Consider the following 23,771-nt stretch of genomic DNA (forward strand, 5'->3'; position numbering starts at 1 on the left):
GATAATCTTTAAAAAACTAAGAAGAGCAGAACCAAGTCTGATGTACATTACAACACAAAAGCATAAAAGTGGAGTCCATAAATTTAATTTTAGATTTTTTAATTAACTTAATTTTTTTCTTAAAACATTTTACCAAAATGTTGTCTTATCAGAGTTATTCTCCAGCATTCATGTAATAGCCTAGGATATAAAACAATTTTCTTTCCAAATATATTCCATTTTAACCAGAGTTTACTTGAACTATATCTGGTGAAGATACCAGAATTTTCTGAAAAATAAGACTGGAGAACCAATTAGATCCTTACCTGACGTGGCTGTTCATTCATTCGTTGTGGATCTGATTTCACTTTATTACTAGGATGATTTGTGACTTTGGTTACCGGTTGTTTGAAAATTGATGCTGTTTGTCTAATTGGCAATGTTGTATTCAAGTCTGGCTTACCCTGTGGATATAAGTGCATTTTAATTAATAAATATTATATATAAATACAATTAGATAAATTTTTATTAATTCAATATGTATTACTTTAACTTGGATTATTCCAAACTTCTCAATTTCAGCATTTTAAATACTCTGAAGTACACTTTAATCACTTTATTATGTAAGACGTGCAAAGTTTTCTCACAATAAAAAGCTTTCTGTATTCTCCTAAATGTAAGAAAATTCTCTAAATTAAAATTCATAATTAATTTGATTAGCAAGATACTAGGAACTTCTAGGTGAACAAATATGTTTAAGGTTAGGTTACACAAAAGGAAGGAGGGTTTTCAGGACAATAATCGGAAAGCAGTCATTTCTACATTCTGAAAATGGAGGAAACTAATAGCGCACTTGGCCATTAAAATATAAATAACCTCATGAGCTGTCAGGGGGCCAGGCTTACGTAAAATCATAAAGGTTAACCTTCCCTTTTATATTAAAAAAAAAGATAATTAGAAATGAAAGTTGTAATTCCACAAACAGAGCTCAATTTAGAAAAATGTAATAAAATAAGGAAATATCCTTTAATATTTTATAGCACATTTAATGTTTTAAAAAAACTTAGAATTGAAGTTTCAGAAGGGCAAGCAACATACTTATATATTTTTAATCAACCAGTAAAAAAATTAAGTTATGTTCTAATAAAAAGCAAATGTGGCACAGAATTGCTATTAAGCTCATTTGAAATACTCTAACATCAGGTGGGGCAGAGGCGAGGAAAAAGAGGAAGAAAAAGAACAAAATGTGATTTAATCACTGTGTATTCTGAGTCTGGCAAAAACAACAAAGGCTCCAATACACCTGAAAGCAATACACATCAGATAATTTTAGTATACAAGTATACCTGATAAATCATCTACAGGATATTCAATGAACTTTTATCTTTATAACTATCTCCAAATAAAAATTATAACAACTTTGAGACTCCAGAACAGCAGTTCTCAACCTTGAGCATGCATCAGAGTCACCCAGAGGGCTGATGAAAGCACAGGTTATTGGGCCTCACTCCCAGAAATTCTGATTCAGGAGGTCTGAGGTAGGACCTGGGAAACTGCATTTCTATTAAGGTCCAGGTGATGCTGATGCTGGTACAGCGACCACACTTCGACAACTACTGCTCTAAAACAAAGACTGCGAGTTGGTGGCGGGGAGACCAGGTCTAACCCATAGATAGATGTGTTTTGTTCAGTTTTTGGTTCCTTTAGTAAATTAAGCCAACATCTACAAATAAAATTCACATAAAATGCAGAATTCTAGGCTGCTTAAAAGAGCTCCAGAGACGGGTGCGAGCCGCGGCTAACAGCGCGGACCCCAGAGACGGGCATGAGACGCTAAGGTTGCTGCTGCTTCCACCAAGAAGCCTCTGTGAGAGCACAGGTCACTCTCCACACCTCCCTTCCGGGGAGCCTGTGCCACCCGCCACTGCCAGGGTCCCGGGATCCAGGGACAACTTCCCTGGGAGAACGCACGGCAAACGGAGCTGGAGGAATCAGGCTCCCTGACTTCAGACTATACTACAAAGCTACAGTAACCAAGACAGTATGGTACTGGCAGAAAAACAGAAAAATGGATCAATGGAACAGGATAGAAAGCCCAGAGATAAACCCACGCACATATGGACACCTTATCTTTGATAAAGCAGGTAGGAATGTATACAGTGGAGAAAGGATAGCCTTTTCAATACGTGGTGCTAGAAAACTGGACCGGTACATGTGAAAGTATGAGATTAGATCACTCCCTAACACCATACACAAAAATAAGCTCAAAATGGATTAAAGACCTAAATGTAAGGCCAGAAACAAAAGAAAGAAAATGCGGAATTCTGGCTTCTCTTAAAAACTCAAAGATCTAGAAATACTGGACTGATGTCGCCAAAGCAGGCCATTATTGATTAGTAATGGCTGCCACTAGAGTTGTCAAGTTTTTTTCTTTTGCAAAAGTCTTCAGTTCACATTTGCAAAGCTGTCTGAGCCCTACAGGTACTGAGTTTTGATCTCTGCTTAAAGAATATCAGGATGACTAGAAAGGTAAGGATCACAATAGATTAATCTGATCATTATTACAATTACAGTATTATTTAGACTCACTATTAAATATACCTCTACCCCCAGCCCCAAACACACACACACATACACACACACACACAAACACACACACACACACACACTGATCTTCTGTACCTACTGGGCATGCTTGTCATTTCTTGCACTCAATTTTCTCCCCATGTATGTGCTTACCTTTAAGAGACATATTCATCTTTAATAACTCTTAATATTATTTCTCAGGCATTTCACTTTCTTATCTTTATGGTTTTCCAAAAAACTTAGAGGTGTGGAAACTTGACCAACAGGCTGCAAAATAACCACTTAGGATGCCATCTCCGAAATGTGTGAGGCCCAGAAATGTGTATTTTTTAAAGCTCTCCTGGTAATTCTGTGATGCACCGGTTTGGATCCCTCTGATTTATGACATCTAGAGCATTCTGAGGCCCTAAGTGAAGCCATCCAACCTATAACATAGTCAATATTCAATCCTAAAGAAGCTTAACACATAAATGCTTATGAAGAACTTATCCTGTCACTGATTAGTTATAATTAGTATCTTCCACTAAACAATATCTTGTTTGGTTTTTAATGTTTTTGTTCTTTAATAAAGAACAATAAACTCTGCTGGTATTATAATGAAGATGGCATCAGTAGACAAAGAAGTATATAACAACTGTTTGTATGAGCAAACACAGTCGAGCCTGTAAGATTCTCATTGTTACAAAGAATGACTGGAGGAAGCACAGACTAGCCTAAACTATTCAAAACTATAAAATCCTGAATCCACAAAGACTGGAAGGAAGCATGAACATGTAAAACGACCTGTGCTACAATGGTTAGATTGATAGTTTTTTCATTAACTTATGTTTGTGGTACAATTAAAAATTTATTTACTGGCTAAAAGTATTCAAAATACACCATTAACTTCCATTGTCTGACAATGAGACAATTCATTTCCCAGTGGCATGGAATGAGATTATTCAAGAGTGTGCTGCCTTGCTCTTCTTTTATCTTATTTTGGTTTCTATTATTTTTTCTCTTTTAAACTGGCCTGAAAGCTCTGAAGATAGAATTTTTTACTAATTAATTTTGTATTCTACAGCAGTATCGTGTAGAATAATCTGAGAAGCTGGACGAACTGGTTTTCCCAGAAACTGTCACAAAAACAGTAAATTTTATTACCATTCTCCCCTGCGGACTGTCAAAGAGTCACTGTTAATTCACGCCCAGTTGTTGTCTGAGTTTTTCTAAATAACTACCAATCTGCCATGAACTTAGGAGTTATAAAGCCAACACTTTTTTTTATGGGACAAGTTAAAGCTATTCATGTATTTGAAATCTTCCCTTTCAATACAAGAAAAAGTAAAATAGAAGTTCCTTATATCATAAAACTAAACCGACAGGGCTCCCCTGGTGGCGCAGTTGTTGAGAGTCCTTCTGCCGATGCAGGGGACACAGGTTCGCGCCCCAGTCCGGGAAGATCCCACATGCCGCGGGGCGGCTAGGCCCATGAGCCATGGCCGCTGAGCCTGCGCGTCCGGAGCCTGTGCTCCGCAACGGGAGAGGTCACAACAGTGAGAGGCCCACGTGCCGCAAAAAAAAAAAAAAAAAACCTAATTTGACAAACACACACATTCTAATAAAGTTTCCAACCTTTGATAAATCTTCTCAGTATACAGGGTAGCGCTCAAATCAAAATTTAATGTATTTTATAATAATGTGTATATTAAGCTGGAAGTATTCAAATAACTCAAATAATTGTTGAGGGTTCATTCTATCCCTCTGGGATGAATACAAAAATAAATCTTTAAAAAAATTTTTTTAATTTTTACTCAATCTCTTTCCAATTAATATCTGAGATGGCTCTTAAAACTCACAAAGGACAAATATGCAATAAAAATTAATTTTAAAATTAATTTTTAAAACTCAAGGAGAAAACAAATTTCCTTTTGAAAAGGTTAACAGTGATTGATACTAGAGCTGAGCATCAAATGTGGATCTGAACTTTCTAGGGGTGTGGATGAAAAAAAGAAATATTAAATTACATAGATATCACACTCAGAAGGGAGGAAGCATACCAATTAATGAGGAAAACAAAAGCTGTCCTGGTATTAAACCTAGAAAAAAAATTAAAGACACTTAACATCACAGCAAATATTTAGCAGATTTCAAATGCTTTTTCTTTCTCCAATGACCTTCCATAAAAGCCAAGAACATATTTAAAGGACAACTCAGTGAAGATGATTCTGAAAAGGACTAAACCAGAGTGTTCGGATTACTGTGTAAACTTTCAGTGATCTAACGTGATTAAGGCTAGAAAAGAGGATAACTAAAGAGGTGATGCAGAGCATGTTTCATAAACCGGTCGTTTTCAAATACTGTTTCATTCCTACCCTTGAAAATTTTTTGCAAATATATATACCCCACCTACATTTTGAAGTATTTCACATTTTAATGTAAAAAGTTGGGGAGCGGGGCTGGGGGATGAATTGGGAGATTGGGATTGACATGTATACACTAATATGTATAAAGTAGATGACTAATAAGAACCTGCTATATAAAAAAATAAATAAAATTAAATTAAAAAAAAAAGAGTTGGGGAGAATGAGCTAAGGTATTTTAAATACTGACACTTTAATAATAAACTGTTACATCATGTTAAAATGCAGCTAACAGAATCTAAATATACCCACCATCAGCCATGTATACATAAACAAAATCTTCAATAGTAATACATTTATTATACTCCTTTTTCCCTTTGAACAATTCCATTCCCAGAATTATTTATTTTAAACTTGAAAACCTTTAATTAATCATTTATACATCATAAAGTTATTTTTTTAACTTTCTGTGACCTTAAAGTTCTTAGTGATAAAAAATTTTTTCTGGTTTATTACAATTATTAGTATGTAACTGACCAAAAACAGTAAATTATACATTTTAATAAATTATTAAATATAAGAGATAAAAGCTATGCATGAAAATAATTTATTTAAAAATTAACTCCATAGCCTTACATGAGTAGTCCCAATTGCTAGAACAGAATAAGATTTAATACCGATTCTATTCCTATTCTTCATTTATTGATAGATATAACACTAAGAAACCTTGTTCACATAAATGAATAGTTTTAGTCTGTCTGTCAATTTTTTGGACTTCTTTTGAGTTATATGTCAAAATATCACATAGCAAACGATCAAAAATTTCAATAATTGACATCTACATTAAGTCCTCTGTAAATTTTATTGTGGGCAAAGAACTGTACTAGTAGAAAGATTTGACAATTACCACGTCATTCATTTTCTCAGTATCAACACCAATATTTCAAATTGTCCCTTTACTGGAGGTCAAACATTTTATACCATGGTAAAACTGCACACAAGCGAGAAGAGTATTATATACTCTTCTATAAAATGGGAGAGAGCTGACTATGGAAGAGGAACTGGGGAAAAAAGAACCTGTACCTCTATCTCAGGTACATTCTCAGAACCTAAGGATACAGGAATAATTCCTTTAAAACCACCCATGCTGTGTATACCATGTTAAGCCTCCACATAGCATAGTTTGAACAGCAGGAACTTAAACTATATATTCTAAATACCACTTTCCTCAGCCTAGCTTTGAAACAGTATGATAGTTCAGAACTGTACATATTCTATAACAAGCGCCTAGGGGATTCATTTTATCTTTAAAATGCATGCAAATTTTGCATTTTATTTTAGAAATTAGCCATGTTTGTTTTAATGTAAAAATGTTGCTCTCCTACCCAAAATGCTTCAACAAAACTGAACACCTCCAATGGAATACTACTCAGCCATAAAAGAATGAAATTTTGCCATGTTCAGCAACATGGATGGACTTGGAGGGCGTTATGCTATGTGAAATAAGTCAGACAGAGAAAGACAAATACTGTATGATATCACTTGTATGTGGAATCTAAAAAATACAACAAACTAGTGAATATAACAAGAAAGAAGCAGACTCACGGATACAGAGAACAAACTAGTGGTTACCAGTGGGGAGAGGGAAGGGGGGAGGGGCAATATAGGGGTAGGGGACTAAGAGGTACAAACTCTTAGGTATAAAATAAGCTACAAGGATATACTGTACAACATGGTGAATATAGCCAATATTTTATAATGGCTATAAACAGAGTAACCTTCAAAAACTGTGAATCATATATTATACACCTGTAACTTATATAATATTGTACAGCAACTATACTTCAATTTTAAAAAGCAACAACACAAAAGGAAAAAAAAGAAAACTGATCATTTAAGTATCATTTTAATGCTGTGGCTCTGCATATCCCCAAGAGATATTCATGCCCCGATTTGAGAAGCAAAGACTTTATTTTTCTAAGGTCACTTTCCTCATCTGTAAATGAGGGTAAATACAATAACTATTCGTAAGATTCTTATAAAGATCAAACAGGATAATTCATGTATGATAATGAAAGCTCATGCAGCTTTCATTCAGTCACTGAACAAACACTGAGTGCCTACTATCTGCCAGGTACTGACCGTACGCTGGGTATAGTATCACTCACAAAACACCAAAATCCCTCAGAGCTTACATTCTCAGGGTAGGGATAAGATGACAATTAACAAAATAGGTGTAGAGTTTATAGTCATGTTGGCACATGAATTCTGAAGAAATAGGAGCTATTTTTATTACCAGCACTAACATGTTATTGAACATGCTACTAAAATTTAGAAACTTGACCTACTAAGCTTTCCCATAAGGGAAGCCATCTGCTGCTTCACACAAAGAGGAGCCTGAGTGGTATCTTCAGGTCGAAACAAGATTATCCTCAAAATGTAATTTCGGACTTTCTCCAGAATATGCACAGTAGCCAACAGCTAATGCGTTTCCACAAAAATCAAAAGCCAACAATACAAAGTGCTTTACAATCCTTGTTTTTTATATAATTCACACACCATAAAATTCACCATTTTAAAGTATACAACTCAGTGGGTTTTAGTAGATGCAGAAGGTTGTGCAAGCTTCATAGGTTTCTGCAAAAAGTAAAGAAAAATATACCTGGGATCTATGATTTTGTACTGAAAATCCACTTCATGTAATATCCTAAATGAGGAATATTACCTTTTTAAGGAGATCAACGGAATATTAAAAAAAATAATGAAATGCGTATACTATACTTTGAGCTCATTAAAAAAGAACATATACTTGTAGTTAACTGAAGAAGTGGAGGTTTGAAATTCATCATTGATATCAAGTTTTGAAGAGTTTTGTTTGAAAAAATAACTTCTTGGAGCTTTAGTTAATATGGGGTCATTAAAGGACAGATGGCAAAAGATTAATGAGTTTCAACCAGAACAGCTCTACTCAAACTAAGGCATCAACTGCATGGAATTCATTATCTCCTTTACATCTGTGTTGGCACTAGCCGAGTACACATCCCTAGAATTATGGAAACAGTCACCCAAATCGTTTTCTGTAGGGCTTCATTCTCTCGCTGACCTAGAGTCTACAGAGTCAGCTAACTCTTCAAGACCTATAAAACTTGGTGAAATTCACTCAATTGTTGACAGAAAACCAAGCATCCAAACTAAATCTTGACAAAACCATACCATGGGCACCTATGTCCCCAAGCCTACCTTCACTATTAGCACAAAGGCCAAGCCAGACCCTCCCAAAAGGTCTATTGTACTTTGATGCCTTTGAGGTACTAACTTATAACATGCTAAACCTGCTCTCATACTGAACAGTATACGCTCATCAGCAAGTCTACTGCTAACATGGCTGAAGTTCTTCTGTTCACTTTCTGCTTCCTAGCAATCTTTATACAATCCGTACCTAAATACCTACCTCAAATCAGCCAAAAAATGGACCAGTGCTGTTAGTTGTCAATAACTTGTTCATTATCTTCATTCATCAGCTAAAGATAAATATCCTTTATTTATTTATTAAGGATATTTCTGCATATGAGAAAATCAGAAGTTCTCTGGAATACTAAATACAGTTGACCTTTGAACGACGCGGGAGTTTAGGCGTCAACCCTCCGCACAAATGAAAATTGGCATATAACTTACAGTCAGCCCTCTGGATCCATGGATTCAACCAACTGCTGATCGTGTAGTACTGCAGTATTTACTATGGAAAAAAATCTGCATATAAGTGGATGCATGCAGTTCAAATGTGTTGTTCAAAGGTCAACTGTAGTTCTAGTGTCTCTTGCTACATCTTACTCTTTCTTTATTCATTAAACGACCACTGTCCAATGCATCATCATCCCAGCCTGGGTAAATAGCCTCCTGCTATAACCGGCCCCCAGCTCCCACTTCTGCACCTCTACAGTATATTCTCCACACAGCAGCCAGAGGGCATATCGCTCCCTACATAAAGTCCACAAATAAGCATTCCATACCACTCCTTATGGTGGCCTCCCAAGTCCTGTCATTAGGTTTGTCTTCTTCCTTGACCTCACCAAGTACCCCTTTCCCACTCACTAACCTCCAGCCACCATGGCCTACTTTCTCCCCTCATATGCTAAATGTATCCGGCCTTAAGGATTTTGCACTGGCTATTCCCTCTGCTTAGAACACTTTTCCCTCTGGGGTTTATTTTTTGTTTTGTTTTGTTTTGTTTTGTTTTTGCGGTACATGGGCCTCTCCCTGTTGTGGCCTCTCCTGTTGCGGAGCACAGGCTCCGGACGCGCAGGCTCAGCGGCCATGGCTCATGGGCCCAGCCACTCCGCGGCATGTGGGATCTTCCCGGACCGGGGCACGAACCTGCGTCTCCTGCATAGGCAGGCGGACTCTCAACCACTGCGCCACCAGGGAAGCCCTTCCCTCTGGTTTTTATAGAGCTGACTCCTTCTCATTCAGATCTTGGCCAAAAATCGCACCCTCCAAAAAGCTTTCCTGATCACTCAGCCTAAAATAGCCACCTAGTCAATCTCAACCATTCTTACTTAATTTACTGTGTAGCATTTAATACTTATATTGTGCATTAGTTTGTCATACCACTAGAATAATAAGCTCCACAAACACATAATCTTCCTCTACTATATTTCCAGAATCTGGAATAATGTCTGAGCACACAGAATGTGCTAAATATTTTTTGTGGAATAAATGATGCATAAAATGTCTGTTACATGTAAGGTCTTGTGTTATGCAGCCCTTACTCCTGAATACTCATTGTCAGCCTGAAACGTACCCACGCTACTACGTTAAGTGGAAATTATTAACTCAACATGGTCTATGATATCCATGTCAAAATTATTAAGCATAGTCATCTGTATTATATACCTCAAGATTACCAATGTAAAATAATCCCCAGACTTGTTCCATTTATTAGTATTTAACATGAAGTTATGCTTATAGATACACAGCCAGTCCTATACAAACATCCCATGGGAAAATAAATCCTCAGATGGTGTTTTTGGCAAAGTCACTGTCAATTATAGTGATGTTATACCATGAAATAATGGGAAATAAAGAGTACAAAAATCTTATAACTCAGCAGACTGCCAACATGAGATTAAGACATCAAAACAAACTATACATTGGCAGAAAGCATGCCGTATTGCTCCTAGAGAGCCACGGTTTAGGAAAAATGTTCTTCATTATGGACCTGAAAACTTCGATCATCTCACTATAATTTACTGGCCATAACAACTTCTCATCTGTATAGTAAAATAACCTAAAATTTAGCAGTGGTCTAGATAAAGGAGACTGGTATGGAGATTAAAACCTTGGGCCAAAGTGTAAGGTCAACAGGATGTCAACAGGTAAGTTATAGAGATGAGACAGGTGATCTCTTGGTTGTTACACCAACTCAAAGTTGGTTTAAGTTTAATTGGTAAGAATAAGAGGACTTCCCTGGTGGCACAGTGGTTAAGAATCCGCCTGCCAATGCAAGGGACACGGGTTCGATCCCTGGTCCAGGAACATCCCACAAGCTGCGGAGTAACTAAGCCTGTGCGCCACAACTACTGGGCCTGCGCTTTAGAGCCCACGAGCCACAACCACTGAGCCTGCATGCTGCAACTACTGAGGCCCGCACGCCTAGAGCCTGTGCTCCGCAGCCAGAGAAGCCACCACAATGAGAAGCCCACTCTCCGCAACTAGACACAGCTCTCGCGCAGCAATGAAGACCCAACACAGCCAAAAAAAAAAAAAAAAGAAGAAGAATATTAACTTGGAGATAAACAGAGCTAATCAACTTGAATCCTAAAACGTTTAGTGAGAATTCAGCCTGTCCCAAATGGTAAAACTATTCTCTCTTAGGGAGGTAAGCAAAGGTGTTTAAGGAGCCCATACTGTGCTGAGTAGTCCTGTAGCAGATCACTCATGTAGGAGGCTGGGAACTAAGGCAGGAATAAAGCCAGTTTTTTGGGGGCTCAGAGTTCCAGACAGGTCCTACCTGCCTAAGAAAGTTCTTCTGAGTTCACTTACAATAGTTATCTGGAAGAGGTACATGTACCTCCTTTCTAAAAAGTCAGGACAATAATATTTCAAATGTTTGTATACTCTGCTCTAGCAATTATCAAAATTAATCCCATCACACCCCACATCCTATCTTCATAATAACCAAACGGCCAAGTCCCCCAGATCATAGGTCATCACCCAGTACTCATCTCCAAAATATTCTGTACATCCACTTCATAGTTCAATGGCTCTCAAACTTTTTTGACTTTAACTAAGAGTAGAAATATATACTTTACATCATGACTTAGTATACACAAGGGTGTGTATCACAAAAGTCACCTAAAATACTTATCCTTACTAAGTGGGATGGACACTATTTTCTATCCTATTGCATTTCATATCTTAAAAATTCCAGTCATGAACAATTACATTGATTTAACCATCTGACGTTTGAAAACCAACCCCCCACCTTACCCATCCCACCCCCCCAGTCCTTGCACTGTACACTCGAGTGACTGATAGCAGGCTCTCCTATACCCTCAATATTTTCTTTAAACATTCTCTCAAGTTGCTGGGCTTACTGAAGCTTGGCTGTCCCTCAAAGATCCTATCTCCCCTAAAGTTCTTTCAAATTTAAAGAGTTTTTTCTCTCTCTCTTACAACTACGTATCTGAGGATCGGGAAGTGGTAATTGCCTCCTTTCTCGCCATTTTTCTCAAATCATCTGTTTTTCCTCCTCCAAAAACAGGAGCTCCTCTGAAGCTCATAGGATCTGACTATACTACTGTCTACCCTTTCTCCCTGCTTTCTCCTTATTCACTAAAGACTTTAGTTTCTGTTTCATGTTTTCCTCTCCATCCCAACTCTTGTCATTCTTAAAGGCCTCACTACCCATGTGGGTAATCCACTCAACATCCTGAGTCCTCTGACCTATCTGTCCACCCAACCTCGCCCACCTAACACTACAGGCACAGGCTTCCCAACGCTAGTAACTACACCATCTCCAATATCTCAATCAAGCATCCAACTCTCCAATTTCTACTTCCCATCCTTGTAACTCACTGAGGACTGCTCTCTGCAGTCCTTGAACCCATCAATATTTCCCATCCACTGACTGACCATATTTCTTACTCTTCCATAACCTCCTTCACATTCCTCCCTACCCAGTATTGATTCCATGGTCCATCATCATCGTTATTACACTGTAAATATGCTTAACTTTCTTGACCTCTGTGGTTTTTCCTTTTGACAATCATTAAAATGGGAGATTACCCAAATCAGCATCCCTTTCATCTACTATCTAGTGATTCTCCTTCCTAGCCAAGAAAATTTATTGAAAGAATTGTCCATGCTGACAATTTTAACTCTCATTCACCTTCAGCCCAATCCAATCTAGCTTCTCTTCCCACTGAAACTACTGCTATCAAGGTTATTAATAACCTTCATGCTGCCAAACTCAATGGAAATTTGTCTTCCTCCATTCAGACTTTCAGCAACAATCATTGTTAACAGACCACTCTCTTTTTTGAAACCTTCTCCTCTTCTATGTCTCTCCTACCTTACTAGCCATTCTTTCACAATCCACTTTGCTGATTCCTTCTACTCTAACCCAATTTTAATTACCAGACTTTCTCAGAGCTCTGTTCTGGATCTTTCTATCTATCTATCTACCTATCTATAAACTCCAGTCCCATTACTTGGAACACTACTTACGTGCTAATGACTTTCCAGCTCAGACCTCTCAATTAGTATACACACATGACATGACATGTCCATTTGGATGTTTAATAAGCATCTCAAACTCTGCATATTCGAGGTTGAAATGATTGTATTCACCCATATAAATTCTTTCCTAAGGCAATCTCAGTAGATGGCAATCCAATCCACCCAGTCACTCAATCTATCTAAAATCTAAGGGCTCACACTTTGAGTCTTCTCTGTCATCTTTCACAACCAATTCATTAGTAAATTCTGTCAATTCTATATTCACAACAGAACTAGGGTCTATTCACTTCTGTCAGCACATGTGTCTAGGCCATCGTCATTCCTCATTGTGCTACTGTTAACAGCTACTTGCTCCTCACTTCCACTTCTGTCAATTTCATTTCCAATTAACAGAAACCTGTACTCAAGAGTGGCCCACACTTAAGTGAGATGCCAGTAACCCCTGTAAGGACTTCAAGGCCTAGAAATGCTGGATTCATCAGCTGTAATCTACTCTCTCCTCCTTCCACCCCCAACTATATCCAACAGAGAGAAACCAAAAGACACTCTGTTCAGCAAGGGCTTAACACAGTGATGAAAAAAGCACCAGCATCTTTGGGAAAGATTTTACTTTCCCGATAGGCCAGGAATGTTGATGTAAGGAATGAGGTCTCTGTTTTCAGTTTGGATGGAAAGATTCTAGGAAGGTAGAAGCCAAGGGGTACTTCTTACCACAATACCAGGAGTTGGTAATCAGACTGATCCTACCACAGGGCCCTTTAGTGCTGGTTGACAATGGGGTCCCTAGGACAGAAATAAATCACCCCTCTAAGGTGCTACTTCAATAACTGAAAAATTCCTAATCAGTTAAACAAATGCCTAATTTGAGCTACAGCAAATGAGCTGGTCTTTTAACATCTTCTGCCAAAGCCTTGCTCCCTCTTCCTGTCTGTAAAACAGTAGTTATTAACTTTTTCGGCTACAGTCTCCTTTGAGAAGTTGATGAAGATAGACTTTCTCCTTAAAAATTTCATAACAGGGGCTTCCCTGGCGGCACAGTGGTTAAGAATCTGCCTGCCAAGGCAGGGGACATGGGTTCGAGCCCTGGTCCGGGAAGGTCCCACATGCCACGAAGCAACTAAGCCCGTGCACCACAACTACTGAGCCTGCACCCTAGAGCCCGTGAGCCACAACTACTGAAGCCCGCATGCCTAGAGCTCGCGCTCTGCAACAAGAGAAGCCACCGCAGTGAGAAGCCTGTGCACCGCAACAAAGAGTAGTCCCCACTCACTGCAACTAGAGAAAGCCCACATGCATGCAGCAACAAAGACCCAACGCAGTCAAAAATAAATTAATTTTTAAAAATTCATAACAGAAAGCATTACACACATTACAAAGGTTCCTGAAGAGCATCCTGAAACGTGGACTCTCAGGTTAGACACCTCCCTAACTCTACTGGTTCCAGCCAAGTTGGCCTCTTTCAACTTTTACAGGAAAAATAAGAATAATAATAATGTTCCTTGATGGTGCATTCTCTTCTGAATATTGTCCTCTTTCCTCCACCTCTCATTCAAGCTTCACAAGAGTAGTCTAACCATTTTATGGGGAGATGCAGAAATGCACATACGCGTACACGTTTGTAAATGCATAGAAGCTCTGAAAGGACATACCAAAAAAATCCCAACTGGTTAACAACAGTTTCCTCTAGGGAAGAGGCTGAGCTTGAGAGACTGAAAGAGGAGAGAGATGTTTCTCATTGAATATCCTTTCTACCATGTGTGCAAATCCTAATCCAATAATAATATCAAATAAATTTTTTTTAAACTTTTAAAACAGCAGGCTACATTTTTGCTTCTAATATCTCATTTCCCAGAAACTTTCTGGCATTCTAAATATGACTTCTGGTCCTTCTATCCCTCAAAAGTTGGTTATATCAAAGTCAGGTGACTTCTAATTTGAAAATCCAATGAATACTACAAAGTCTTTATCCTCCTTGATCTCTCCACGGCACCCAACCAAAAATCTTTCCTAGGCTTTTATAACACCACGTTCTCTTCATTCTCCTACTACCTTTCTGGAAGTTCCTTCTTACTCCCCACACAACTAATTTATTCACTGCCTACAGTGTGACAAGATACTTTTCTGTTTGCCCCTATGTTGGGCGATCTCAATATGTTTTAGCAAACCACTATGACAGGAGTTCTCGAAGTGTGACCTGGGAAACCCTGGCGGTCCACAATTTCTTTTCAGACGTCCAAGAAACAAAAGTATTTTAACTCAATCTTCCTCACCAACCCCCTCCCCAAACCTGCTCTTCTTGTCCTACTTCCTACTGACCCCTGCCCCAAGTGGCTCAAGCCAGAATTGTAGCTAGCATCAACAATTCCCTCTCTCTACAATCATCAGGTACTCATATCTACTAATTTCTGTTGACTGAGTCTCACACCTTTTCATACCTCCTAACACAGCATTAATTCAAGCCATCATTATTTTTCTGGACTAAAACAACTCAAACTGCTCTCCCTACTTCCAGTCTCCCCTTTTCCCAAATCACACCTACTGGATATTCACCTATCCAATACCCAACCTGACTTCCACCATTACCACCAGCTCACTTAAGTTTCTCAACTTGCACCAATATTGCTCCCAAGATACATTAGCTCTCTACAAGAATTTGTTATTATTTTGTTGAAGATAATTAAAGCAAACACCTGCTAGATGGTTTGATTAAGTACTTAGGACACAACCATACAGAATCCAATGCTGTGTTTATAATCACAATAGCACACTACCATAAACCAAGGTAATTCATGAGAAAATAATGGCAGACTTATACAATTAATTCCTTCAAGAGAACATAATGCTCTTTATTTCCAAATGTTTCAAATTTGTGAAATGTGATGAAAGAACTGAGTCTTTCCAAGGTATGAGCAGAGTTGACAAGTCAAGCTAAAATACAATTTGTTCCACACCATATTCATATTGTGAGCAAGCTGTAAAATATATCCACGTTAATGTTAGGGAACTGGAATTTTATTAGTTTTGTAGATTTAAGTCATAAACATTTCAGTGTTGTTAAGAGCTAGAAACACAAGGAATTCAGTTTAATATTTACACATCTGAAACATTAAAATAAACTCCTAGCAAGAAAACCAAGCTGCTCAAGTTCCTTAAACATATCCTGCGCTGAGAAACACCGTACTCTTCTTTACCCAATCTTAAGACTGTTCTCTAATTTTTAAAGAAATGTATCTTTTTAAGAAATTAACTTCCTTCATAAAATGTTGAGGATCGTATCTCTAAAACACTGAAACATCTCCTCTTTGAAAAAGCAAAGCCTGCATAAATACCTAGACAATACTCAGCTTTCGAAGCAAAAGTTGTATTGAGAGGCATAGCTCTAGAATAGTGCAGTCCAATATGGTAGGCCCTAGGCACATATGGCTACTTAACCTTTAAATAAAACTAAAAGTTCAGGGCTTCCCTGGTGGCGCAGTGGTTGAGAGTCCGCCTGCCGATGCAGGGGACACGGGCTTGTGCCCCCGCCCGGGAGGATCCCACATGCCGCAGAGCGGCTGGGCCCGTGAGCCATGGCCGCTGAGCCTGCGCGTCCGGAGCCTGTGCTCCGCAACGGGAGAGGCCACAACAGTGAGAGGCTCGCCTACCGCAAAAAAAAAAGAAAAAAATAACCTGAAAGTTCAGTTATTCAATCACACTAGCCACATTTCAAGTACTCAGCAGCCAAATGTGGCTGGTGGCTAAAACGTCTCCATCATCACAGAAACTGCTATTGATGGTGCTGCTCTACAACTTCTCCCTCTGAGTAAGCTTTGAGAAAGCTGCTCATGACTTCAAATATAAGCTCTAGGTTGATGACTTCCAAATCTGTCTCTAGTCTTTTTCCATTAACCTAATGGAATATCTTTAGTAACATACTCGATATTTCAATTCTGCTTTATCAGCTGAAGAGACGGAAGTAGCGGCTGGAAATAATCAAGGCAGTGGCAAGAAAATCAATAAGGTACAATGTGATCAATAATGGAACAGATTTTCAGGGTAAGGTTAAGACTGAGTTTGAGACAAACGGGAATAGATACTGCAAAAACCTTAGTAAGTATCAATCGAAAGATAATGTCCACTCCATTGTACCCACCAATCCTAAAAGAATTAAAAACCATTTTGCAAAGATCTTCAAAAGATATTTTTCCAAACACACCGGAAGATATTCACCCAGTAAATTCCCCTTTGATATAAAAGATACATTAAAATCACAGTTTATAATCAGTCAATATAAACAATTTAGCCTGTTTCAAAGTTTATTTTGTTCATTACATTTCTAATTCTTTAAAGATACGAGTCTTTAAAAAAATTTCACTCCTAGGTATACAGCCAAAGAAAACGAAAGTACTAATTTGAAAAGATACATGCACCCCAATGTTCACAAGCAGCATTATTTACAATAGCCAAGATATGGAAGCAACCTAAGCATCCATCAACAGATGAATGGATAAAGAAGATGTGATATATAAAGATATACATATAGATACACACACACACACACACCTGAATACTACTCAGCCATAAAAAAAGAATGAAATTTTGCCATCTGCAACAATATGGATGGACCTGGAAGGTATTATGCTAAGTGAAATAAGTCAGAGAAAGACAAATACTGTATGTTATCATTTACATGTGGAATCTAAAAAATAAAACAAACCAGTGAATACTAAGAAATAATAATACAATTAATAAAGCACTTCAGCCAGGTTCACAACTACATAGCAAAACACTACTTCAGATTCCTGTTTATGACTTTAAATCTCTCAATTTTCTCTATACTGTATTATTACAAAAAATACCTAATATAGTTATTATTAATTACCCACAAACATGTTTTCTGCTTTATAGAGATATTTAATGTTGGTGTTACTCCAAAAGAGAGTGTACTTGAAAAAAAAAAGGAAAAACTCCATCTTCTGTCTACTCAACTAAAATAAAATCAGATACAAAAATAAATCAGGCCCCCCAAAATTCAGACAGAGAGCTTCAGAAAACAATGATAATGAAAGGCATTTCCAAAATATGCATGGTATATTAATTTATTCAGTAAACATTTATGACCACTATAAACTTCTGGAATGAGGTGAATAATACACAAACATTCAGCAAACATTTATTAAGTACCTACCGTATGCTAGGCTTTGGACTAAATATACCAAAACAAAACAAAAGACACAGACCCTGCCCTCACGGAGCTCACACTCTAGCTGAAGCCGACAAGCAATCACAAATACAACGGCCAAGCACCAGGGAGGCATTATGGAAGGAAGGACTGGTTCTGCCTGGAGGGTGCAGAGCAGGCTTCACAGAGACGGAGACAGTGGAGCTGGGCCTTGGATGAGGAGCAGTCCAGCAGATGGAGGGGAAGGGGGAAGCACACTCCAAGCAGAGGAAACAGCACATGAGCAAGCAGAATCTTGAAAGCACATGCCACGGTGCAGGATGACGAGCGGTCCAGCGCAGCTAGAGCGGAAAGGTGCATACAAACTAAAGAGACGAATTAGTTTTAGGTTTTTAGTGACTCATAACTACCAGGAAGTATATCTTCATATTACACTTAGCGCAGCTTAACTGTGATTCTGGTAACAACAGAGTAGTTTGAAAGCATTCCATTCATTTCATAAATATTTAGGCCCCTTCAAAAGACATCCAGCACTGTTCAGAGTTTTAAAAAGGCAGTTTCAGAAAAATAAATAGTGATTTTCCTCCGTACATCTAAGCAGCAAAATAAGCCCAGAATAAAGACTTTCTTAAGCTGAAATCACCCAGCTTCGCCTCGACACACTCAAGGTCCCAACCTGAGCACCCCCCGACTCCTACCACTACCTCATACCCTCCTTAACACCTTCAGAACCATCAACCCACAGTAACACCATAGTTAAGCGATACGGAGGCAATTCCAGCCTTCCCTTCCCACTCTGCCTCTAAACATGGTACTTGCTGATGCCCCTTTGGAAACCATGCCAGGTAACTAACGCAGTATGTGAGGAAACAGTGCATTCTCACCTCCACACCATTTTTTTGGAAAGCAAACTATTGTTTAAAAAAAAAAAAAGACAACTGTTAAGCTAAATTCTGAAAAAAAAAGAGGGATATGAAGCAGAGACCCCATATTCTCCAGGAAAAGTAAAAGGTGAGGAGGAAGAGAGCTCAGGTCAGGAAAGTTTCCTACACTGGCCACCAGGCAACACTGTTCACTGAGGTAGCTCACTGCCTAGGAAGCTACAACGGGAACAGGAAAGGAACTTGCTAGGTAATTTCACATAAATTCCTGTTTACTCCTCACAACAACTAAAGGAAAGATTTTATTACCTAAATTTTACAACTGAGAAATCTGAGGCCATCAGAGGTTAATAAAGTTGCCCATGACTGCATGAGCTGGTAAGAGGCAGAGCCAGTACATCAAACCATGCCCGCCCCACTCCATACGCCGCCCCAGTTCCTCAAGTGAACGCAGCACTCCCAAGGGGCACACAGGGCTACATCAACCAAATACCTAGAAAGAAAAGCCCTTCCTTTTCCCTCCACCATTTTCATGGTCAGTGTGAGACAACGGTGGTGGCAACACACATACATGTGTTTCTCTGAAATTTAGAGGGAAAAAAACTGGAAAAAAAAAAAAAGGTTATCTAAGATTAGTTGTTTCGGGGCCGCGGGGAGGTGGGGAGCTTTCTCTGTAAAGATACTGGGTACTTTAATACAATTAAATTAGCATCAGAATTCAAATGCTACTCATTTAAATTCCTGTACAATAAACCATCAACTAAGCAACTCAGTAAAAGTAAGAGCTAATGGAACAATCTCTAATCGCAGTATTAGAATCAGAATATTATTCCTAAAGGTCACTATCCTCAACATCATCAAAAAGTCAAAATAAAAACTGCTCCTTCTCAAATCCTAATCCTGAAAATTAACAGGTAAGTATAAACTATGTGGTAGGTAAGGATACTTGCGCCATAATAAAATTTTGCCTCTTTTTGGGCAACAGGAACTATTTTAAGGGGGGGAATAAAGGAGACAATTAACATCAACAAAGAAATCTTTTGTAAACAGTCCCAATGGGCCAAAAGTGTGATGTACGTTGGCCTAGAGAGATACTGAAATGCTGTTTTCAACTGTGCACAGTTTTACTTAGGCTATCTCTCTGTAAAGCAACTACCAGAAAATTAATCAGATATATAAGTCAAAATGCTTTGGAGGGGGAGGTGAAAAAAAAACGGGGACATTCAGACAACCAAAATTCCAGTGACATAGTACAATGTAAGATACTTTTGGGAGAGCTTCTGGAATAGCACTCATTTGCTATAAGTAAATTAACCAACCTTATTTTGATTGAGAGGATCATTCCGCAGTCTCTGTTTGTTCTTCTGTAATTTACTAGGCATCATCTTTCCAGTTCTGAAGTCAAAACTGCTAAGGTCAACAGTATTTCCCAGGTACCTTGCCAACTGAGGTTTGCTTCTGAACTTCTTACCACTTGGACTAGAAGAAAGATAACATTAATTGTACAAAAGACAACAATATTTACCCTAGATCACTACATAACCCTTTTCTTCATGCCTTCTTTTCTGCTCCCAATTACTATCACATCACGATTTTACATATTTTTTTTCAAAGAAATATTAGGAGTTTTAAAGGAACTTAATTAGAACTTTTTATCTCCTGTAAAAAGAGATAATGTGTCACCTAATACTCCACTAGGTACACCCCTGGAGCACATAACAGATGTGAATACCGATTATCCCACTGGTCACTCACCCAGCAACCATTAACAGAATCCCAACCCAAACAGCATGCACGACACAATGTGCACACTGCAAACGTCTTCAATCTTACAAATTTTCCAAACTGATTTTTGAAATCTTTTTTTCTGTATTACACATACACAATGCCAACAGTAATCACAAAGAACTTCAAAACAAATTGTCCTGAAGTCAACAACCCTTGTTAGCAACACATTTACACAGCACTTGGAACCCGTATAATCTTTGCGCTACCGATTTGAACTCATAACATTCACAACAGAAAAAAAAATTTGTTGAATTTCTGACAATATTTAAATGCTCCCTAACGTTACTGAAAGAAAACTAAGGCAAACATTTGCAAATGTGTTTGTATGATGCCGACATGACTTTTGTTAGCCTAACTCTTATCTGAGAGAAGGATATCAAGAATAACTCGCTTCCTCTAAGAAAAACTGTCGAAGCTGGAAAATGACAGAAGTGCCGGAATTATATAGAGGGCTAAACTAAACTAGTCTTTCCTAAAAAAATTTTTCCCATATTGCACTGAAATGTAAGAAAAATTTTATAGGAAGAATACCCCAAAGTCTCATCTAATAAATTTTCTGAACCAAATGTGCTAGAATAAACTGCAGTGGGATATGTCACCAGAAGAGAATTGTGAGAATTCTCAAATACCTCTCAAAGAAGCCAACATGTCATATTGAGAACTTAACCTTGCACCAACTGACTACAATAAAAGAAAAATAATTCAACAGGAAGACAAAAGAGAAAAGGCTGGAAAACCAAGCAATTTACATTTCCCTGGAACAGCAAAACTTCTCTCTGGGTCAAGTCCAAATCAACACACCCCAGGCTGTCACAAATTCCATGGTATTCTGCCACCACAGCCTTCAACACAACTGAAGATCGTATCAACATTCTTTTTCCACAATCACATGACATAGCTATTCCTGAAACACAATTCAAGGTATAGAATTCAGCCTACAGATGAAGATAACAACCAGTTAAGACCAGAATGTAACAGAATAGAAAGAAGCAAACAACAACCAGAACACAGCAGAGGAAAGAATACAGAATTATGTATAAACAAACCTCAACTCCCATTCTAATCCAGATTTCCAAATATGCTCAGTATCACAAAATAAAATAGCACGTAACCCTCAATACTGTTTAAAACTTGAATCATTTCTGCTCACTGCAAACTTCCACCCCCAAACCTGATCTTCTTGTGTTGCCCTCTACTGTAGCATCGTCTACTTAGCAACTACTCTTCAAGCTAGGAGGCCAAACACAACGTTCAATGCTCCATCCCTCAGCCCACACATCCAATACCAAGTTCTAAATGTTCAGAGACTCCCCAATGCTGACAAAATAGTTTTGCCTCCTTAACAGAACATCAAAAACCTTCCATCTGTTCAGTTTTTTTTTTTTTTCCCTGACTTTTTCCCACCAGCCTTGAACACACCTCACATTCTAAATTCAACATCACCAAAATATGCCATGTACCTTTGACTTCTAGCCATGTCTTTCCAGGTGGAAGGCTGAGCATAAGCAATATCCTGTCTATCATAAAACTATTAAATCTGGGCTTCCCTGGTGGTGCAGTGGTTGAGAGTCTGCCTGCTGATGCAGGGGACACAGGTTCGGGCCCCGGTCCGGGAAGATCCCACATGCCGTGGAGCGGCTGGGCCCGTGAGCCATGGCCGCTGAGCCTGCGCATCCGGAGCCTGTGCTCCACAACGGGAGAGGCCACAACAGTGAGAGTCCCGCGTACCGCAAAAAAAACAAAACAAAACAAAACAAAAACTATTAAATCCTCCAAGCCCAGCTAAAATATCACTGCATCTATGAAGTTGTCTGTGATTCTGAAAGCCCACTTAGAAATAATTCGACTACCCCTCAATTCTACTTCATTACAATTCTAAACATTCCCTTGATTAGTAAACAACCAAAAATTACAATGTCCCTTATTAAAACCCTCAAACATAACGTATATAGCCTAGTACTGAACAAAGTAACTTCTGAGAGCAAAAAAAAAACCTCTCAGTTGAATAGTTAAGAACATGGTTTTCATTTGCAGACACAATGGAACAGAAAAGTCTATGCTTATATAAAACTTACATTGTCTGGAATTTAAAAACGGAACTGGAAAATTTTCATGGTTAATCTTATACTACGTAAGAAGTATTACTAAAAAACCCAAGTTAATGAAAAATTGGTAAAGAGTACCCTGTTATTATATCCTTATATAATTACGAATAATTTTAATTAAGCTAAAATAGGCATATAGTCCTTATAATCAGATATTCCAGTTACTAGTAAATAAGATTCTGATAAACTACTTGATATACAGATACAAGCATCTGTAATGCACAGCTACAAGTACTGGTCATACACACTGTTGCCTTCAGAACGTGCTACAAGCCATTTTCTTCTCCGTAACTGCTATAGCTTGTGCTTGGTGCTTTAAGGAAAGCCAACCTGGCTGCCCCAGGGGATTTTAAGACCAGGGACCTTCCTCTGCAGGAGATGAAGGGAAGCATATTAGAAAGGCAAGGCCCATGGGAATGGTTAAGCAGAAATTCTGTCCATAGGGACCACTGCACAACGGCAAAATGACTCTGGTAGTGGTGGCCGAGGAAGTCAGTGCTAGATAAACAAAACGACTGTATGTCACTAAAGTGACTAAGTTATCATCTGTCTGCCCTCTAAGATGGCTGCTGTTAGGTAAGTCTCAGACACACCAGGACTTAATGTGACTAAGCTTTTATTCTAAAAGCATCAAGTTGTAACTCAGGGAAATTATTATTTTTTAAACTCTAGTAGACTAGTGAAGGATATTAGTCACTTTCAGTTTTCTCTGCCCAAAGCGATTACTTCTAATCCTGGTAATGAAATACTAATATTTCACTTTCAACCACAAAAAATTTCCCTACCAACTGCCCCCTAGATCTGCCTATCCTGAGCCAACCTGTGATCTCACCTTTAACTTGTCCTCCCCACTAAATACCCTGAAGAAAAGTAACTATTAAATGAAAATCAAAAGCACGAGTTACATTTTTCTGGTTCATATTAGAACATTTCATCACTTGAACTATGTCTTTGCTTGCCTTCATTTTGATTAAGCTGTTTAAAGCAACTTTTTTTTTTAATTGAAGTATAGTTGATTTTAAGCACTTTTTAAACCTAACTTTATCTTAGAGGTTTCTAGCTACAGATTATCAAAAGGAAAGAAATTTTATTTGGCATCTGACTTTCAAATCTAAGAAAAAACTTTATTGAGATACCAGAAAGACTTAAATAACGGTCACCTTAACTTAGTAGTATTCCCATTATGTCA

At 38.2% G+C, this 23,771-nt stretch overlaps 1 protein-coding gene across 1 annotated transcript in view; it reads right to left on the reverse strand.

The window, feature by feature from the left end:
• The window catches only part of MBD2 (methyl-CpG binding domain protein 2), a 91,523-nt gene that overhangs the window by 34,416 nt on the left and 33,336 nt on the right, over positions 1 to 23,771 (reverse strand). The window contains exons 6-7 of the mRNA XM_024756809.1: positions 20,009 to 20,168; positions 306 to 443 (exon numbers count right to left, since the gene is read on the reverse strand). Of these exons, the coding sequence (XP_024612577.1) occupies positions 306 to 443; positions 20,009 to 20,168 (298 nt within the window). The remainder of the gene's footprint in view (positions 1 to 305; positions 444 to 20,008; positions 20,169 to 23,771) is intronic.

This window comes from Neophocaena asiaeorientalis, unplaced genomic scaffold (genome assembly GCF_003031525.2).
Source record: "Neophocaena asiaeorientalis asiaeorientalis breed wild unplaced genomic scaffold, Neophocaena_asiaeorientalis_V1.1 scaffold133, whole genome shotgun sequence".
Lineage (NCBI taxonomy): Eukaryota > Metazoa > Chordata > Mammalia > Artiodactyla > Phocoenidae > Neophocaena > Neophocaena asiaeorientalis.